At 41.1% G+C, this 14,374-nt stretch overlaps 1 protein-coding gene across 4 annotated transcripts in view; it reads left to right on the forward strand.

Moving 5' to 3' along the window:
- cfap43 (cilia and flagella associated protein 43) overlaps window positions 1-14,374 on the forward strand; it is a 94,152-nt gene that overhangs the window by 61,532 nt on the left and 18,246 nt on the right. For all 4 annotated transcript variants that reach the window (XM_048551480.2, XM_048551483.2, XM_048551481.2 and 1 more), the window contains 8 exons: window positions 1,199-1,303; window positions 1,454-1,570; window positions 2,786-2,989; window positions 5,607-5,813; window positions 7,167-7,256; window positions 9,007-9,087; window positions 11,419-11,544; window positions 13,690-13,809. In XM_048551480.2, coding sequence (XP_048407437.1) covers window positions 1,199-1,303; window positions 1,454-1,570; window positions 2,786-2,989; window positions 5,607-5,813; window positions 7,167-7,256; window positions 9,007-9,087; window positions 11,419-11,544; window positions 13,690-13,809 — 1,050 coding nt within the window. The remainder of the gene's footprint in view (window positions 1-1,198; window positions 1,304-1,453; window positions 1,571-2,785; window positions 2,990-5,606; window positions 5,814-7,166; window positions 7,257-9,006; window positions 9,088-11,418; window positions 11,545-13,689; window positions 13,810-14,374) is intronic.

A 14,374-nucleotide genomic window follows, 5' to 3' on the forward strand; every position in this document is an offset into this window, starting at 1 on the left:
AGATTTGAACCGTGACTCCTACGTTAAAGGTAGGGAAACTACCACTAAGTCCCAAACCTAACTGATTACTTTTTCTGACGTAGTAGGAACCGCAGATGCTGGAAAATCTGAGATAACAAGATGTGGGGCTGGATTTTCTGAAGAAGGATCGAGGCCTGAAATGTCAGCCTTCCTGCTCCTCTGAATCTGCTTGGCCTGCTATGTTCATCCAACTCTACGCCTTGTTATCTCTGATTACTTTTTCTTTTTTTGTTTACACCTGGAAGTGTTATCATACACAACCAAATGACATTTTTTTCCACCACCAAATCACCCTGGTACTTTTCACCTATTATCCACGACTGCTAAATCACCTGTGTTTTCAATTAATCAAATTATGTGACCCTACTGATTGCATTTTGAAATTATTTTCTAATCGCCATGTTATTACACACCTCAGGAGCAGGTGGGACTTGAATCCAGATTCCTTCAATCAGAGGGAGGGACACTGCCAGTGTGCCACAAGAACTCAACCCTATTGATTATTAGCTCCCATAATTGCATAACCAATTCAAACCAGTTAACTCTCAACTAATGCATCTATCATCTGTTTCCTCATTCCATTAGGGCTCAGACATTCCCACGGGTCATAACAGTTCTGAGGAAGGGTCACTAGACCTGAAGCATTAACTTTATTTTTTCCTTCACAGATGCTGCCAGACCTGCTGGGCTTTTCCAGCAACTTTGTTTTTGTTCCTGATTTACAGCATTTTCAGTTCTTATGGTTTTTTTTTCCTACAGGTCATATTTGATGTTAACATCATTCAGTTTGATACATTTTTCATTGAAACCAGACAGGCTCCCCATTTCACAGTAGGTTATTATCTCAGGAAATTCTACCCCAGTTAGTGGTCTTTGCTAAGACTGACTGTGTCATCAATTTTCTTATGTTAATCATTCCTAACTCCTCACCTCATCTTATAAATCCCTTTGCATAAAGGGCATTTTATGCATAAGAGCTGAGTATTCATTTGCTACATGAGAGAACTATTTTCATCTTTTAAAACATTATGTGCTAACAGAAAATTACAATGAAATATTTGAACTTGGACTTCTGAAGAAGAGTTATACTGTACCTGTGTAATTTGTATGTCATCAATTCTCTATGTTAATCATTATTTCTGGGGACCTGTTTACTGAATGAGGTTTAATTCAACAGGTTCGTGAGACAATTGAGATGGAAAACCTAGCCAACCAATACCTGCGTGAAGTGATTAAAAAAGAATGCTGGGACAACATGGCTGTGAAAGGACGAACACTGGAGGTACTGATTAGAAATTCTGCATAAAAGTTAATCCTCTTAAAAACTGTGGAATCAGGATTCAAATTCAGGAAGGTAGGGAGTGTTAAGGTAACAGAATGAGACTGCCTTTTGTTGCATCTCTGATTTTCTTTCTCTTTGTACACTCTTCAGGCTTTCTTTTCAGGGCTGGCAGTGTCTAATTTCCCAATGAGGGAGCGCAGCACTGATGAGCTGGAGCTTCTCAAAAAGATCATGCAACAGAGAACAATTGAATTGATTGACCTGAAGGTACTCTTTCTGAATACATCCATGCTACCATGACATTTAACCGACAGCGGAGAAAGCTGAAAGTAATACATCTCAGTGCATTCAGAGTGTGATAACATGTTGATTTATATTAGCAAACACTTAGCATAGAGGTCCTCAACCTCAGAGACTTAACGCTTACAAAATGTTTGGAGACATCCCAACAGCTGATCTGTGCCTTAGAATGTAACCATATGAAGGATGAGTTTAGGAATAGAGATACAGAAGTGTTACTTTTAAACATGAAGACTTAATTGTGTTTGACTTTTTCATTCTTTAATGGAATGTGGCCATTGCTGCAGGCCTTGCATGAAGTCTCCAGCCCCAATCTCCCTGGAGAAGGGAGTGGTGATATAAATCCTGGAACCGTTGCAATCCTCGGTGCATAGGTAGACCAACAATGCCATTAGTGAGGGAATTCCAAGATCTTGACCCAGTGACACTAAAGGAACTGTGATACATTTCCAAGCCAAGATGATGTCACTGTGAAAAACATGCAAATGGCGGTGTTCCAAATATCTGCTGCCTTTGTCCTTCTAGATGTTTGCAGTCATGGGTTTGGGAGAAGGAGCCTCGTGCATTTTATAGCTTGTACACATCACTGCCATTGTGTTTGGTGGTGAAGTGACTGATTTTTGAAGATAGTGGCTGGAGTGCAAAACAATTGGGTTGATTTTCCTGAATGGTATCAAAATTTTGGCAGTGTTGGAGCCATACTTTCCAGGCAAGAGGACAGTATTCCATTACGCTCCTGATATGTTCCTTGTAGATTGTGGACAGGTTTTGAGGAGTTATGACTAATTTACCATAGAATTCCCAGCCAATGGAGACACATTGGTATCATGGTGATACAGTACATAAGTGCGCCAACTTACTGGGTCACCAAGTTACTGAGTGTAGGCTTATGTTTTTGGGTTGTGCCGTGTTATAGAGGCAGAGTGAGAGAAAAGCCTATGTTTCATTCTGTAGGGTTTGATGAAAGGACCACTAAAGCCATTAGTTTGTAACAGTGCCTAGGTTGCCATCAGTACATAATTCTTGGTAATGTGTCATATTTCCATCCCCATAGCCAGTCACAAATTATAAGAGGTAAGGAAAATATGGGTTGAGTTTCAAAGAGTCAACACGTATTGGGGGAAAAAATGGACTGAAGCTTGATGTAGCGAGAACAGATTTTCATCCTCACTGTACTTACAGGCTCGAAAAGACATTGTTGAGACACCACCTAAAAAAGAAGAGAAGGAAGATGAGGAAGCTGAGGATGAAGAATCAAAAGAGGAAGAGAGTGCAGCATTGAAAGGCAGCCTGACCTGCCAGTATGGTGTGATAAATGATCACTTGTATAAACAAATAGAGCTGCACACAAAGGATGAGAAGATTAATCAGATCATCCTGTTACAGGTGAACAAACCATGTTCAACAAATTTAAACACAAAAATCTTACTACAGTGTCGGTTTTCCTTTCCCACATGTCAAAATACTGCTTCAAACTGAATTATTTAACTTTGCTACTAATGCAATCCCCTCAGAGACCAAAGACAAAAAGAATTTCCATGGTGCCAATAGAAACAAAACCACTGGACAAGATTTCAATTTTTAAAATTTTGACTCTAACAAATCACTTGAAATAAATATAATTCAAACATTAATTGGCAGGCAAAAGATACTTCATTGAGGTACATTTTATTTCATATTCAACACAAAGAATCACCTCATGTATTTACAAGCACTTACGAGTTACAAGTTCTTCCTGCATAAGTGTGGTACTATGTGCAGTCCTATAGTCTTTCTAACTCAGCTTCCATTATATTGAATGTCTCTCACTCATTTATTTTAATTCTTAAGTTGCATTCAGCAGCAGTCACATTTCATCCAAAGTCCCTAAAAATGGTTACTATCAACAAGATGTATGTCTATAAATTGTCTTTCACCTGGGACATGACAGTCCAGTTCGTATAGAATCCTTGGAGACTCTTCTGCAACTTCATGAAATCAGCTGGAGGGCTCTGGCAACGTTTCAACAGCAGCAGTGTCTTATCCAGTCCACAGTCCCTTGCCCTTCCTGTCCTCAACTTTCTGCTTGCTCCAATTCGATAATGTACACAATAACCCAGTCTCTGCTCTATTTTCAAATGTATACTTCAGCACAGGGATCTGTTGAAAGACTGCCAAACAGAAAAATTATGTCATCCATAGATAATCTTACTTATTTGCTCTTTACACAATGTTTTTTGTGTGTTCTGAACAAACCACAGAAACACACAGACTGAGTCAGCCCACTACCACTAATTTTCTATTTACCCTTTTGCTTCTTGGCTGTTCAACAGCAGGTTTGCAACATCAGATGACACAGACAATTCTTGGAACAATCTGAAAACTAATTAACCCTCTTTCGGCGCATTTTGGTCTTAAAGGAACATAACACAAAAGAAATGTTAGGCTTTTTTCCCAATGCATGGGTCATTCCCATTTCCTAAATGAGAATAGGAGAGGGACAAGAAAACACTTGGTAGATTGCATATAATCTTTGAAGTCATCAGCGTGATGGACCAAATGGCCCTTTGGCGTTCCCTGCCTTCTACTGTTCCTATTATAAATCTATTTTAGTGGAAGGTTCTTCCCTTCTTGAGCAGAGATTGAAATCCATCAAATATGTAAATAATACATTAAACTGTCGCACATGATATTTGCATCATCAATATTAACAACATTGCAGTCTCCTGCCATGCATGGTCTCTGTACTCCACCTGTGTTCCTTTACTATGATACTTGTCGTAACATAGATATTGCAGGGTTGTTAATAAGTTTGCCAATCACACTGCCAGAATAAGGTTTCAGACCTGGGCACTCCGAGAAAGAAAGTCACTGAAGTATTTCCATTGTGGCTCAAGTGTTTAGCACGTGATGTGAAAGAAATTCTTCTATCAGAAACTATTAAAGAAGTTCAACCCTAGCTCCCCTCCCATGGCAATCCCTATTTCTGTTGTAGGACTAACTTGAGGCCCAGTGGCCAAGCAAAGGAAGAGTGTAACACTCAAAAAAGAAACCAAAGGTTTACATTATACATTTTTTGAATCTTCAAACCATGTTTTGGGAATTTTGTTCAGCCTAAGATTTGTTCAGCTGTGATGTAAATTACCCTCACATTATGGTTCTCACAATGTTTCAGCATCACCTAGGGCATCAAGCAAGCAGGAGAAATGATGATACAGCAGGGCAACAGCATCCAATGAGCAGCTGTGGTTTCAATATAGTTGCAGAATCAACACTTGCAGTTGTCTTCTGTGTGCCCAGGCCTCTCCCAACATACTCCAGCCCTCACCCTTCATAATAACAGCAGAAAATGCAGAATCATCTTGCACAGCCATTGGAAATGAGCCAAGCAGAACAAATATTATCAGTAATAATGAAATCACAATCTCTCTGTGCCTCACTCTGTCCTTTCTGATATCAGTGAAATTCAGATGAGATCAAGCAATCAAATCAGAAACTGAAATGAATTAAAAAGATTCTCTACTCAATCCCTGACATGCCACAAATTTGCATGAACTGGAAAACCAAATATACATTTTGGCACATGGAGTGATGTATCCCAAATAAGAAAGTAAAGAAATCTCAAGAATCTAACATTCACATGAGTTCTCATTGAAAAGATGTCACCAGTTGTCAGTGAGATACCCGCTTAGTACTGATCCTGCAACAGTGCAGCACTCCCTCAGCACTGAACCAGCAACAGGACAATGCTCCTTCAGTACTGACTCTGCAACAGAGCAACACACACTCAATACTGATCTACGTTGCAGCGTTTCCTTAGGACTATGCGATATTGATTTACTTCATCCAAAACAAGCCATGTTAATAGTTCAGGCCCCAAACAGAGTTCCATTTTTTCTCTCTATCTGTTGTTTGTTTACTGTATCCCTTTGTATGAGTAAACTTGTCACGAACCCACTATTACCATCCCACTCCTGTTGATATACATGAAATTTGACTTTATTATTGCTGTCCTCATCTTAAGGATGTGATTTACAACATAAAAACCGCTTTCAACAAGGAGTTTGACGCAACCTACAAACAAAAAGAGGTGGAGATGGCTCGAGTGAAGGACCGAACTGTGAGGATTATGGAAATCATGCAGCAACTGGACATGGATGAAGAGGTCTGGCTGCCCACAATGAGCAACAAGGAGTTGCCTGAGCGAGAGTTTGAAGTCCAGGATTCTGAGGTAATAGCTGGACTGTAGGAGGACTACACCTCATCCTGACTTTTCATCATGTTTTCTAACAAATTGTTCTCTCTTTGCTGCCCTGGTGCTTTTTCATATGGGTACTGTGCCTGCCAATCAGGGCAGTTCCCCAGTGCTGGCTGTAATAATTCCCAGGGAGTACGTTGAAATCAGAGTCAATCCTTTCATTGCAAGCCCTTCCATGTAGAAAACCTGCCACCTATTAGATGTTACTTTTGAGGAGCCTCAGCCTTACTTGTCTTTCCATTTCTCCATCCATTTGAACTTCAATTTGAAATCATGTTTTGATCACAAGCACCTCTGAACAGATAGACGCAGAGAAACTGTTTCCTGTGCTGCCTGGGGCTGAGCACCCTGTGTGGTGGGGCTGGGGGCAAGAGTCCAGAACGCAGGGGCAGAACCTTAAAATTCAAACCAGGTTGTTCAAGACTCACATCAGGAAGCACTTCCTTACACAGAGGGGAATGGAAATCTAAACGTTTATCCTCCAAAAATCTGCTGAATCCAGACTCAGATGAAGATGTGAAAACTGAGATTGATCAATTATGGGGATTAAGGCAATTGGAATGAGTGTGGGTAGATACATTATGATACAGATTAGCAGTAATCCATGTACTGGCCAAACAGGTCGGAGGGACCACTTGGCTTCTCCCAGTTCCTCAGTTTTTGATTGAACACCATGCTCCATGTTGAAGATGCAGGTGTTTAGGAGGATTAGATTAGATTACCTACAGTGTGGAAACAGGCCCTTCAGCCCAACAAGTCCACACCACCCCTTGAAGCACCTCACCCAGACCCACCCCCCTATAACCCACACACACCCCTGAACACTACGGGCAATTTAGCATGGCCGATCCACCTAGCCTGCACATCTTTGGACTGTGGGAGGAAGCTGGAGCACCCGGAGGAAACCCACACAGACACGGGGAGAATGTGCAAACTCCACACAGACAGTTGCCCAAGGCTGGAATCGAACCCGGGTCCCTGGTGCTGTGAGGCTGCAGTGCTGACCACTGAGCCACTGTGTCGCCCGTGTATGGGCGGTAGGGGTGTTGGTGTTGAGGGTTTCACAGATCTGGAGCCATGATGTACTATGGCCTCTACCTGTGGTGTTGTTGCTCCAGGACCTGGCATCAGTCTTGTGGAGAGATTGTAGCAGCTGTCTGATGCTGAATATGATTCCACGATGCTATTGCTTACTTACAGTTCTTGGGCCAGTCTGGTTTTGAAATGTCACTGCCAAAGCTGCTGTGTGTCATTTATCAGTGCACATTTATAATGAATCTGATGAGTCCCAATCAACACCCAATGAGTTTGTCTCTTTGCCTTCAGGTTGCAGCAGAACGCTACCTTACCCCAGAGCAAAAACGTAAGATGGAGGAAGAGTATAAAGCTGAACAGCTACGGCTACTAGCTGCCAAGGTAACTCCTAACTCATTATGGGTGTGAGTTTAACATGGGATGTGGGTAGGGTAATGAGGAAGTTTGGTTGTAGTTTGAACAGGCAGGCTCCTACTAGTGAGCTTCACTGCTTCAATGTCTTAAAACTGAGAATCCATCATAGTCAGCTAGGACCCAGCCCTGATTACTACCCGTTGCAAAGCCGTAATTTTCCTTTCAGTTGACATGTAATTTACACGACTTGACACTGAGAAACTCTTGAGCTGTACAGAGCTGCTACTGAGTTACATACGGGCCACACAGGAATTTACACTGAGATACACACAGGCCATACAGGAGTTTACACGGAGATAGACATGGCCTATATAGGAGCTGACACCAAAACACAAGAACAGGCTATTCATTACTGGTGAAACATCTTTGTGGGTCTACTGTATAATAATTCCAATATGTGGTGCATGAATTTTCAAGAGCTATTTTTTAATGAAATAGGGTGTTAGCAGTTAGCGTGTACTGTTAATGCAGTCTTTAGATAAAAGTGAAACAGAGGGCACAGTTTACTGGTAGTGCAGGAATGTCTAAGAAGGGACAGATGCAATTTCACTAGAGAAGGTGCAGTAGAGATTTACCAGTATGTTCATTAAGCTGGAGGATCTGAGCTGTGAGGAAGAATTGGATTGGCAGTGTCTGCTTTCCTTTGAAAAGTGAAGTTTGAGAGAGGATCTAATAAAACTGTATAAAATTTTAACTGTATTGGAAGACAGTAAGGACAGTCAACATTTTGGGCCAGAACCCTTTATCAGGATTTCCCTGCTCCTCAGATGCTGTCTGACTTGCTGTGCTTTTCCAGCTCCACATTTATTGACTCTGCATACGAAGGGACATTTTCCATTAGTTGAGGGGTTAACATCTAGATTGCATAGACTGGCACATGTTCCACTGGAGTGTAGGAGGTTGAGAAGCAACCTGATAGAAGCTCATAAAATAATGAGAGGTATAGGTAGAGTTAACGGATGGGGGATTTCAAGATTGGGGCACTTTTTAAGGTGAGGGAGAGAGATTTAAGAGACACTAGGGGCAAATCTTTTCGACAGAGAGAGGTTCACATGTGGAATTAACTTCCTGAGGAAGAGGAAGAAGTGGTGGATGTAGATACAATTACAACATTTAAAACTGGATAAGTGTTTGGGATTATGTTTGTCATGGACTCTTTGGAATGAAGGGTCTGTTCTGTGATGCATGATTCTATGGCTCTATTTAAGCTAAGAGGTGGAAGACTAATAGAAGAAAGCTTTTCACCCAGAGTGGAACTCGCTGCCTGAAAAGGTGGTTGAGTCAGAAACGGTTGAAATATTTTAAGTATTTAAGTATTTAAAGAATATTTAGATATTCACTTATGTTGCTATAACCTCCAGGGCTATGGGCCAACAGCTGGAAAATGGCATTAGTATACTCAGATCTTTGTTCACTGCCATGGATACAATGGGCCTCATCTGTGCTGTAAACATAAATAAGTCTATAAGTTTATAATAAAATTGGGTATGAGAGTTTTCACAGAATCCTGCTGAAGAGTCCCAACTGAAATATTAACACGTCTTTCAAAGCTTGAGTGCATTTGTAGCATCTTCTGTCTGCCTCCCTGCCTGTGCCAATTAGTAATTCCATTTGAGCTAAATCTTGATAAACCTCAAGACTGTAACCAGGATATAACCTAAACTGTTTACGAAAAGATAAGTCTGTATCAATGATGTTTCCTTACTCCGTTCCCCAGGCTGACAACTGGAGGGAACGTGCACTGAAAGACATGATGGGAGGTGTCCTGGAAACCAAGAAGTCGGACATTCTGAAAATGGTGAGATAGTTAGCAGCTGACTGATAGTAATGCATTTCCTGGATACAGAATGGATATCCAGAATTAACTTTCAGATAGTGGGTCAAAAACACCTCATCCAGGTGATAACTCTGTGCTGTCAGTCTCATTCCTCACCACCTACTTCAGCAGCCACAGCTCCCATTCTCAAACCAGAGATAGTACTCACTATGCTTACTGTGTGTTGGCAACTGGTACCTATTGGGTCATGGCCCCAGCATAACTTTCCTGACATAGAACAGTGCTTTGTTACTACAGTGCAGCTTACCAAAAGGGGAGAGTGAAATGGTTGTGCCAGTGCCATGACTTATCTAGGAAGAGTGTGCTGATAATCATTCCCAACTGTTCCACAAGCTGCACCAAAATGTATAAAATCCTAATCAAGACCATCAAAGTGACCACTTTGCCTGACTGACAGCTGTTCAGGACAAAAGCAATTCACAGATGCTGCAACAGAAATAGTATGGGTGGAAAAATGTGGAAAAGGAAAATTGATTTTTATAGCTCAAGAGTCCAAGCCACAAGAGTAGAATGTGTTGTTTCTGACATTTCTTTTGACTTTTTTTTAGTGACGTTATTGCTTGCAGAACAATTGTCAATCTTTGATTAAATAGCTGATCACGTGGACGTAGATCTTTTATTGTAGTAAAATGCTTTTTTTTCATACACTTAAAGTCTTTTTTTTCCACTCACAGAGACATTGTGAGAGATACATCTTATTTACAGTCTTCTAAAACCCGCCTCAGTCACAGTAACGTCCACCTGCCTCTGACTATGAACCAAATTTGATGTAATTAATCTAATGCAAGTGTTTTGACTGTCTCCTGAAACACACTGTCCAGGTAACTCTTCCCCTCCTGGATGTATCGCATTGTTTGCAGTTCAGACTCCAACTCATCAACTCTGACCTGAAGTTCCTCAAGCAGGCAACACTTTTCTGCAGATGTGGTCATCAAAGATTGCATCAGAGTTCACCAGTTCCCACATAGTACAGCTGCAGCAAATCACCTGCCCAGCTAGCTCTATTCTATTTAAGTAATGCATTTGTGTATGTAAATATTTTAAAAATGAATCTCCCAACTGTACTCTTTCAGCTGTGATAGTATTTTCCTGAGTTAAACCACTTGGTCAATCAAAAGAGAGACAGAAAATGCCCACCAATCAGCTAGCTATCTGCTTTCCTGTGATTCTCACTTTATCTCAAACAGGTAGAAACAGACTTCTGTTAGAGATCTTAGAAGTTGTCCTTCTCACATCGGTTTTCTCTGTTTCTTGATACTGACTTGCCAGTCTGCTTGGCAACAGAGCTGACCTGCTGCATACTCCTCCCAGCCTACTTCACACGGATGCTGACCTGCTTCTCACTCCTTCCAGCCTACTTCACACTGATGCTGACCTGCTTCTCACTCCTTCCAGCCTACTTCACACTGATGCTGACCTGCTTCTCACTCCTTCCAGCCTACTTCACACTGATGCTGACCTGCTTCTCACTCCTTCCAGCCTACTTCACACTGATGCTGACCTGCTACATGTTCCTCCAAATCTGCTTCAAGGTGATACTGACCTGCTGCACACTTCTGTAAGTCTGTTTCACAATGATGCTGATTTGCTGCATATTCCTCCCAGTTTGCTTCACAGTGGAGTCATAAACTTATGAGAAAGGAACAGGAGTAGGCCACTAAGTTGTTCGAACCTGTCCCACTATGCAATAAGATTACAGGTGATCTGATTTTAACTTCAAATGTGTATTCCTGAATATCTCTGATTATCTTTCATTCCATGGGTAATCAAGAATCTATCTATCTGTACCTTAAAAAATATTTAAAGATTCTGCATCCATTGCCTTTTGAGGAAGGAAATTCCGAAGACTCACAACCCTCAAAGAGAAAATAATGTTTCCTCATCTCTATCTTAGATGGGCAACCCCTCATTTTTAAACTATGCCCCCTAGTTCTAAATTCTCCCTCAGAAAGAAACATCCTTCCAACATCTCCCCACTGAAGTCCCCTTAGGATATTATATGTTTCAATTAACTCACCTTTGACCCTTCTAAACTCCGAGGATACAGGCCTAACCTGTCTAGCCTTTCCTCTTGAAACAATTTGCTCATTCCAGATATTAGTCTAATAAGCAGCCTCTGAAATGCTTTCAAATCATTTAACATCCTTCCATTAGTACAGTGACTAGTATTGCATGTAGTACCTCAGATGTGGTCAAACTAAGATTCATTTTCCCTGTCATACACTTGCAAACTCTGAATGCGATGAAATATTTTTGTTTAACGCTGGTTGTTCTTTTGTTGGTTCGTTTTAGGAAATTCCTGTACCGTATTTCATGGACAAACCCGAATATGAATGGACTGAGGAGCAGGTCAAACAAGCTAAAGAATATGCCATCAAAGAGCAGGAATTAAATGAAGAGAAGGACAAGTATCGTAAGGTATATGAGCACAATAAGCTGATGAAGTAGAACAGCCGACCCCTTACTTATACCTAAGGATTTGTCATCTGTACTAAAATTCCCTCTTGTAAGCATTTTCTGTGAGAGTTGCGATATACAAGCATTTTGCATATTGAGCATTTGCACAGCACCTATAATACAATAAAATATCCCAAGGAGTTTCACCGGAGCACTAACAAACTGAATTTATACAGGAGCAACATAAGATACAGTAGGGCTGACCAACATCTTGGGTCAAAGGGGTTGGTTTTAAGGATCATTTTAAGAAGGAGGAAAGAGAGCTGATGAGATCTAAGAAGGAATTCCAGAACTTTGGACCCAGGTTGCTGAAAGCACAGTGATTAAGTGATTAAAATCCAGGAATGCTGACAAAGTTGGAATTAGAGTTACACTGAGTTCTTGAAAGGCTCTATGTTTTAAGTTGATTACAGAAGTAGGGCAGGGGAAAGCCATGAGGAGATTTGAAAGCCAGGCTAATAACAATAAACAGAGACTTTGTTTTATTCAGAGCTGACATTTGTGATTGGTGAGTAATGCTTGGTGTGAGGTAGGACATTGGTAATTGATATTTAGATTTACTCAAACACATGCAGCCCATGAAATAAAAAGAAATTGCCGGAAAATCTCAGAAGGTCTGGCAGCATCTGTAGAGATAAATCAGAGTTAACATTTTGGGTGTTTGGGAGCTTTATTTTCTATTTAAAAGAATCTAGGGAGCTTTACTCTGTATCTAATCTATGATGTACTTGCCCTGGGAGTGTTTGATGTGGATAGTATAAAGGCTTCTGATAGTGGTCAGGAGACAGATGAAGTTAGTAGTTAGAGAACAGAGTTTGTGGCAGGTATTGAAGGCAATGACTTCATTCCTGAGTTTCTGTTCACCCAGTAGTGAATGTCAGAGAAGGACAGTGACAAATCAAAAGTTGTGGAAGTGTCCTGCGAGTGGGAATGAGGTTGGATTGCATGAAGAACTTGCACAAACAGATAAATTAGGAGCAGGAGTAGACCATTCAGCCCCTTAAGCGTGTTCTACCATTCAATAAGATTAAGGCCTCAAGTATACTTTCTTCCCTATCCTAGTCAATTGGTCAGTCAATCCTGCCAAGAGGCAGGATGTAGATGTGAAGTAGGAGGCAATGGATAGATCCTGGAGACCTTTAGTGCTAATGATGCGTGAGCAGGAAGACTCTCGCCCTATGGCTGCATGGAAAAGAATGAATGGTGAGTGATCATGGGAGTTCCGCCAAGCTGTGTGTAGTGGAGAGCTGGACAATGGTGTTGTCAATTGGGGCAGGGGTTGAAGACCACTCAACAAGGACAAGGCTATAAAATTTACCTTTGTCACATTCACAAAAGATGCTATTTCTGACCTTGATGATGAGATTTTGTACTCGGCAGAAACAGAAACAGATTAGAAGGATTCCAGGAAAAATGTGTATGGATTGCGTGGCATCTGCATATTCATGGTCTTTGGAAAGAAGAAGGTTAACAATGAGCAGGTTTTTTAAGGACTTTTGATAGTTGGCTTTTTGATAGAGAAGATGACGGCGGATTTAAAGTGGAGGTGGGGTAAGGAAGAATCATACCCAAGGACAGACAAACCTGAACAGAATCAACTAAACATGGGGAAGAGTTCAGTGAGAATGAGGTTCAGGGAACAGAAGGTGGATCCATGAGCTTGGTGAGGTCTTTATGGAAGGTAGGAGAAAAACTAGAGAAAAGTGAGAGTTCAAGATGAGGAGGAAGTTGATGTATCCATGTTGTATGACTCTACGACTATGTTAGGTCTGATGAGGTTAGGTAAAGGAGGAAAGCACCAGACCAGTTGATGGGCTGGTTGTAATCCCATTGAAAAAGTGTGCATGAGATCCTTGCACTAGCCCTAAATCTGATGAGAATTAGTAGTAATTCTCTGAGCTCAACTCCATGGGATAGGAGGGGAATATTACCTGGACTTAGGGCTCTTAATCCATAACCAGTCATTGCTACTGATGTGTGTGTGTATATGTATAGCTGTACAAAAACACGTGAGTGTTTGTGTGTGCGTCTGTGTTTGTTGTTTATGTGGTTGTACCTGACATGTTCCTTCATGCTTTGGGAGAAGTAAGTTCTCATATTTTACAGACACTGGAGTCTGAGCTGAAGAAATTACAGAGTTCAATTGCAGAAAGCAGAAGCAATTTTGATGATATTATGAACAAACTGTTTGAAAAAAAAGTGAGAACTGAAATGATCATCTACCAGGTAAGTCCTCACAAACATCTCTTTCTCTGCCATCACCAAGCCAACCTAACCCCGGACCATTCAACATCAGCTCCACATTTAGTATCAAACCACTCTCTGCCTAGTGACAGCTTCACCCAAACTAGTAATACAATGCAATTTAACCCCATGCAGTACCTGGTAATGTCTAATGGAGACAGTGTAAAGAGAACTTTCCTTTTAGTTTACAAGAGTAGAGGGACATTTGCTGTTATCTAAGCCCATGCTGTTCCCTGTCTCAGAGTGTTTGATGGGGACCATGCGGTGGGAGGTTTACTTTCTATTTAAAAGAGTAGAGAGAGTTTTGCTCTGTATCTAATCCTGTACTGTACCTGTCCTGGGAGTGCTTGATGATGACAGTGTAGAGGGAACTTCCCTTTCAGCTTAAAAGAGTAGAGAGTGCTGTATTTTGAATCTACCCCGAACTTGTTTCCTGTCCTGGAGTGTTTAATGGAGGCAATGTTAAGAGATCCTTACTTTTAGTTTAAAAGGGCAGTGGGAGCTTTAATCTGAATCTAAGCCCAAGCTGTCCCAGGATTATTTGATG

The sequence above is a fragment of the Stegostoma tigrinum genome, chromosome 20, assembly GCF_030684315.1.
Source record: "Stegostoma tigrinum isolate sSteTig4 chromosome 20, sSteTig4.hap1, whole genome shotgun sequence".
NCBI lineage: Eukaryota > Metazoa > Chordata > Chondrichthyes > Orectolobiformes > Stegostomatidae > Stegostoma > Stegostoma tigrinum.